This window comes from Phyllostomus hastatus, unplaced genomic scaffold (assembly GCF_019186645.2).
Source record: "Phyllostomus hastatus isolate PE091 unplaced genomic scaffold, TTU_PhHast_1.1 phas_contig_38, whole genome shotgun sequence".
Classification (NCBI taxonomy): domain Eukaryota; kingdom Metazoa; phylum Chordata; class Mammalia; order Chiroptera; family Phyllostomidae; genus Phyllostomus; species Phyllostomus hastatus.
Window position 1 is genome coordinate 11,263,153 of NW_025333869.1, and position 6,865 is coordinate 11,270,017.

The window sequence follows — 6,865 nt, forward strand, 5'->3', positions numbered from 1 at the left end:
TCATGATTTCTGTCATTGTCTCCAGATTTAGCAGACCTGTCTATAATTGAGAATAAGAGATCCTCCAAGTCTGATTGTTTTGTTTTTTTAGTAAAACCTACAGAATTAGATGAAGCAAATAACCATCAGTAATTCTTGACATCAACATAAGCTTCAATCATGTTATGTCGTTTTTTGACTGTGGAGCACATTTTGTCTCCGGTAAAATCCATAGAAATTAGACAGTTTTTGCCCAGAACATCCTCAGTAATTAGCTTGAATTTTTTAAATGCAACTTCCTCATTCTGTAAATCAGTTAGGCTTCCTTCAAAAACACGACCCTTGAGACTATCAGATACGATGTTGGTTCCTTGAGTCGGTTTTTCCACTGTTTTTTCCATTGAACATAGCTCATGTTTTTACATCATACCAGTCTTTCTTAGAAAATGGATCACCCACTTTGTTCTTGGCTCCCTTTTTGCTACCTTTTGTAAGGCGCTTGTTTTTACCAACTGCTATGATGCTGCTCAGAGAGCCAAAAGGCAAAATAGAACAGTTTTTAAAGCAGGTTGTATATTTTTCTCAAAACAGATTGGTTTATATATAGTTTGGCTGCCTCTGGCTAACAATGTAGGGAAATACCTTAATCTCTCCTTTTTTGATGGCATTCTCCTCCTGGATTACACTAGATTTATTGGAAAGATCTAGTTCATTCCTAACCTACGTAATTAGTTGGCTTCACCTGTGGAATGTGAGAAATGTTCTTTGATCTTTTTCTTTCTATTTCATAAGCAGCCCTTGAGTACATTCTGAATTGTAACTTTTTAAATCTGCATTCCTTCCTCCTCCTCTCCTAACACCACTCCCCTGTAACATACACATAAATATACACACTCAACAGCACATTTTCTTTTAGGCACTTTCCTGTGTATTTACAGAAGTAAAAATGCACACACAATTTTCTTTTATGGCCTTGACAGCTTTACCTTTTTCCCTTCTGTAGATAGGATGGGCTAGGTAATGAGGACACACATGCACACATGCAGGCACAGTTAGGGAGTATGGAAAAAGGAAACTGTATGTTAACCAAGGAGTTTCAGGGACCCTGCAGAAGTTTGGAACAGAATGTGTGCCAAAACTACCAACACAGTGCAAGATCAAGCTCGTGTTTTCTGCCACTATTTCTTTGATGTTTCCGCAGATTAATGTGACCACTGTGAGGGAGTATCTTCCTGAAGGGGACTTTTCAATAATGACAGAGATGCTCAAAAAATTCCTGAGCTTCATGAATCTTACTGTAAGTAACTTTTATTGCAACTTCTATGGCTTTATATATAAGTATGATACATTAATGACAGAAATAAAAATACTATGGCCATTGAGTGGAAGGCAAAGGGGATCTTCTTTTAATAAGTATGCTCTATTTTTTTTTAAGATAATTGTTAAGTATTATGGCCAAATATATTGATAACTATATTATCAAGCCACAGTTTAATCTCAGTGTGTTTTGATTCATAGTGTTCAGTTAGTAAAACTAAAGGATTTATGCTTTGATGTAATACTTTTAAAAAATTTGTAAAATATTAACTGTTACTTCCTCTCTGTCCACCCCACCCTCCCCCTTTCAGTGTGCTGTTGGAACCACAGGCCAGAAATCTATCTCTAGAGTGATTGAATACTTGGAACATTGCTAGCTGCTTTACCTTTGCTTCAGGTGCTTGGTAATGCTGGAGCTATTCTTAGACAAAGAAAAGTCATGAAAGAAGTCCTTGAAGATATACCAAGAACATTCATCAGTATCATTCACATTTGGATTTTTAAGGCCTCCTGATTTCTTCGTCATGCATTCTGCATTTGCTAAATGACAGTTACTACATCAATCTGCAGCTATCAAAAATGAGGGAAAAGGTTCAGGCTGTTAATTCCATGCAGTATTTAATTACACTTACTTTGGCAGAGTTTATACTATCCCCTTGTTTTCTTGCTTTAGTCTGGGCAAGTTTTAAGGGGGAAATTTGTGCTGCTGTTAGTGCAACTGCTGTGTATGTTGAGCCACTGTTGTCATGCCAGCCAGGTGCAAAGGCAGCTTAGCTACTGAGGTATCGAATGTTCTGTGGACATTCTAGACAACAGCTTAGTTCCTTTTTTCAGGCTCATTTGCTTTTGCTATTTTGTTGAATGATTCCAATCGTAAATAAAGCTTCTAATAATTTTGTGAATTATTTTTCTTGTTGTTCCCTGAACTACTGTCTATATTTAAAATTAGATGGAATCCAAAGACACAAGGGATGAATAGCATATTTTTTATTTTTGATTTGATTTGGGTTGTCAAACTTTTTCACTTTTAGAGACCATGACCATGTTCATTATATTATCATAATAAGTCATAACTATAGATGCAAGAAAACAAATAACAGCTTAAGGGACTATTATATAAGAAGATGTGCCCTGTTAAAGGATGAAGCAAAATAGACAAACCCAGGGTAGTTTACACTTAATGTTAGGGGAGGCTCTTGAAACATTACTAAGTTTTATTGGAGGACTCTCTAGATATATTTTCTAATGTTCAATACAGTAAATTATAAGAAAGCTAAAACACCAATGTGGAATTCATGTTTCCAGACAATGTGTATATTCTTCTGTAGAGTGACAGGATCAAATGCATAAACGCAAAGCCTTAAATTGCTGGTGTAGAAAAGATCCTTTTTTTTTTTTTTTTTTTTTCCATTCAGATTCTTAGTTCACAGAGCAGTGTGTTGTTTGGAAAATAGTCATGAAACACAAAACATTTAATTTCACAACATTGCAAATTTTTCTTGTATTATTTTTCAGACCACTGGTTATACATTTAATCTTAAAATTGATTGGGCCTGAACACAGGCGTTCCAGATATGTATTTCTTTAATATTTTTAAATACCTTTCAGATAGTTATGTCATGTTTCTTTATTGGATTTGTAAAACTTGAAGCCATAAAAATATTAGTTTGGTGTGTACTGGGGAAAATAGCTAAAAGTCTAATTTTTACTTATTTAGACTTTGTTATTTCCTTGTATAAAGTGACAAATCGGGGCTCTTGTATCAGTGCCAGCTGTAATGTTTTTTAATGCAGTGGCTGCCTTCTAATGTCTTCCTATTTTTGATAATGCAGATTGTTGGGAAATCTATAAGGAAGTAACTGGTTGCAGGCAAATTATTTTCTTCTTCCTCCTACCTACTCTGACCCCACCCATCACCTTTTGAGAGCATAGTATGCCAGTGTAACTTGGGAAAGACTGAGGTTGTATTTGCCCTGAGTATAAAAGCTAGCCTAGCCAGGTATTTTAAAAGCTTATCAGTAAATTATATCCTTAAAATTGCATTAGATATGTTTTGTTTAATTTTAAAATACATTGATATTTATTAATCATTGATTTAAGAAAAGGAACAGATTGTTGGTAAAACTGACTTGTGACAGGTGGTAAGAAATATAAAACATTTGGATGAGAACAATCAGGGCGAACTACATTTTTTTCTGTTACACTGGTAATCATTTGAGAATTGATTTACCTCAGTGTTTAACAGTTTTTTGTTTTGTTATTTAAATAATAACTAATTGTCAAGCACTGATAGAGATGTAGATTTTGGTGGGGCAAGGTGGGGGAGAAATCACCTCACCGAACTGCAGTGCATTTGTGTGTTTAACCCTCAGAGAACTCTGCATTTTAGGGTACTTGAGGCTGACTTAACAAATTAAAGTTTTAAAGTAATGTTTTTTCCATTGTAAATATTTCTGTAAATACTACCAGTTGGAAATTAGAACAGTAGAGTACTTTTCTGAATTTAATCTTATTTTTATTTTATACAGTATTTCTCAGCTGTGATCTTTGGAGCAAAAGCCAACGGCAGGAAAAAATAGTTTGTACCAGTTTCATGAAGTATGTCTTTGGGTTTTTGTAAATAATTTTAACTCAAATAAAATTGCTACTTTCAATACACATGTTGTCTTTAACATCTGTTAAACTTTTGGAAGAAGAAATCTCATAAACTTGATATCGATGACTTAATGGGAAACATAATGTGTCACTTAAGTGAATTTCACACTTTAAATCTACACATAAAAATTTAACCAATTTTTGTTAGATATTACGTACTTCTCCATGTTTTTAATAATACTCATGTGAATAAAATGGTAACTCTCAACAACTCAGGTTCATTAGGTACAGTGGTTTTTTGGTTGTGTAGTTAGGTCCTTGGTGTGTTTATTACAAACTTCCTTTAGTCATTTGTGCCTCTGAATATGACCTAAGACTGAGTTTTTACAACTGGTTTTTAGTTTTTTCAGTATCTTCTTAGTTGTCAGCCTTTAAGTTACTGGGTTGGGTAAAAAGTCCATGTGTTTTTTCTGTAAAATAAAAGACATTTTTCATTTCCACCAATAACTTTGATTTGGATATTTTGACTATGTCAGCTATCAGCCACCGTTGGCTTCTAGTGGGTAGAGGCCAGGGGGTGCTGCTAAACATCTTTCAAGACATAAGACAGCCCCACAGCAAAGATTTGGCCAAAGTGTCAATAGTACAGAGAAATTTCACAAACCACTTTTTTTTTTTAAGGATGCTTGTTTTTTTGTTTTTTTGGTTTTTTTTTAATTTTTTTATTTATTTTTAGAGAGGGAAGGGAGGGAGGGAGAGAGAGAGACAGAGAGACAGAGACATCAATGTGCGGTTGCTGGGGGTTATGGCCTGCAACCCAGGCATGTACCCTGGCTGGGAATCGAACCTGGGATACTCTGGTTCCCAACCCGCGCTCAATCCACTGAGCTATGCCAGCCAGGGCTACAAACCACTTTTTTAAAAGTTTTATTTTATTGGTTATGCTATTACAGTTGTCCTGATTTTTTCCCCTTCACCCCCCTCCCCAGCACCTGCCACTGCTTCAGGCAATCCACCCCTCCCCCCACCATTGTTCATGTCCATGGGTCATGTGTTTAAGTTCTTTGGCTACTCTGTTTCCTATACTGTACTTAGGATATCCCCATGGCTATTCTATAACTACTTATTTGTACTTAATTCCTTTACCACTTCACTCTTTCCTCTACACAACTCTCGTATCTGACAACCATCAAAACACTCTGTATATCTATGATACTGTCTCTGTTCTTGTTTGCTTAGTTTTTTTAGATTCAGTTGTTGATAGGTTTATATTTTTTGCCATTTTATTATTCATAGTTATGATCTTTTTCTTAAATAAGTCCCTTTAACATTTCATATAATATTGCTTTGGTGATAATCTCCTTTAGTTGTTTCTTGTCTGGGAAGCTCTTTATCTGCCCTTAGATTCTAAATGATAGCTTTGCTGGGTAGTGCACTCTTGGCTGTAGGTTCTTGCTTTTCATGGCTTTGAATATTTCTTGCTAATCCCTTCTAGCCTGCAAAATTTCTTCTGAGAAATCAGCTGACAGTCTTCTGGAAACTAACTCCCCTGTAGGTAATGAATTTCTGTCTTGCAGCTTTTAAAATTCTCTTTTATCTTTAACCTTTGGCATTTTAATTGTGTGTCTTGGAGTGGGCCTCTTTGCAGCCATCTTGTTTGGGACTCTGTGCTTCTTGGACTTGCATGTCTATTAACTTCACCAAATTAGAGAAATTTTCTTTCATTATTTTTTCAAATAGATTTCCAATTTCTTGCTGTTTACCTCTTCTGGCACCCCTATTCTGTGAATATTGGACCTCTTGAAGTTGTCCCAGAGGCTGCTTAAACTATCCTCATTTTTATGTTTTTTCTTCTGATTGGTTGTGTTTGTTTTGTTTTGTTCTGTTTTGTTTTTTGCTTCCTTACATTCCAAATCTTATTTAATTTCTGACTTCATCCACTCTACTGTTGTTTCCCTGTAAATTGTTCTTTATTTCAATTAGTGTATCCTTCATTTCTGACTGGATCTTATTTTATGATGGTGTGCTGAGGTCTTCACTAAGTTCCTTGAGTATCCTTATAAACTAGTGTTTTGAACTCGGCATCTGATAGATTGCGTATCTCCATTTCATTTAGCTCTTTTTCTGGAGTTCTGATCTGTTCTTTCATTTGGGCCATGTTTGTTTCCTTGTTTTGGCAGCCTCTCTGTGTTTGTTTCTATATATTAGGTAGAGTTGCTTTGACTCTGTGTCTTGGTAGTATGGCCTAATGTAGTAGGTGTCTTGTAGGGTCCAGTGGCCCAGCCTCCCAACACCCAAAGCTACGTACTTGAGGTGTGCCCTTCAAGTGGTCTGAGTACATCCTCTTGTGGTTGAGTCTTGATTGCTGTTGGCAGATCAATGAGAGGGATTTACTCAGGTCAGTCAGCTGCAAACATTGGCTGTGACCACTGACCACCAGCCTCCATGCTCTGTGGAGGATCACTTGTGCAGGGGTAGTGTGGTAGTGCTCTGGTGTGGTCTGTAGCTGTCCACTGGGTGCACTGGCCTTAGGGTGTCCTGGGTCATGCAGGCCAAGGCCAGTCCCCACCTGTGTTTTGCCCCAGGGCCACCCTTCCTGAGCTGTCAAGCAATAAGATGGCTGCTATTTGTGCTGGAACCGGAGAGTCCCAGGCAAAGCCAAGTTGTGAATTTAGGCTAGCTGCTGCTAGTGCCAGGCCTATAGCTCACTGAGGCCAGCTCTTGCTTGTTTGATAAGATTTAGGAAGCTGTGAAGCATGGGCCAAGACCAGCCATTCATATGGCAAACCAGCCTGGGTGGGTGGGGCAGAGTCTAGGGATCTCCAAGGTAGGTCAAATGTATGGCAGGTTGATGGAGTCTCAGATATGGCACTAGCTTGCTGGCTTTGTGGGGGGATGGTTGAGAAAAGGGGCAATGGCCTTTGTTTGCCTTGATGTTAGATACTTGAGTTTCTCCCTGTATGCCTGTGGTGCC

The 6,865-nt window shown here is 37.2% G+C and overlaps 1 protein-coding gene across 2 annotated transcripts in view; it reads left to right on the forward strand.

The window, feature by feature from the left end:
* Window positions 1–3,954, forward strand: part of WAPL (WAPL cohesin release factor) — a 92,550-nt gene extending 88,596 nt beyond the window's left edge. For both annotated transcript variants that reach the window (XM_045841981.1, XM_045841980.1), the window contains exons 18-19: window positions 1,181–1,276; window positions 1,608–3,954. In XM_045841981.1, coding sequence (XP_045697937.1) covers window positions 1,181–1,276; window positions 1,608–1,673 — 162 coding nt within the window. In that variant the 3' untranslated portion in view covers window positions 1,674–3,954. The remainder of the gene's footprint in view (window positions 1–1,180; window positions 1,277–1,607) is intronic.
* Window positions 3,955–6,865: the final 2,911 nt, after the last annotated feature.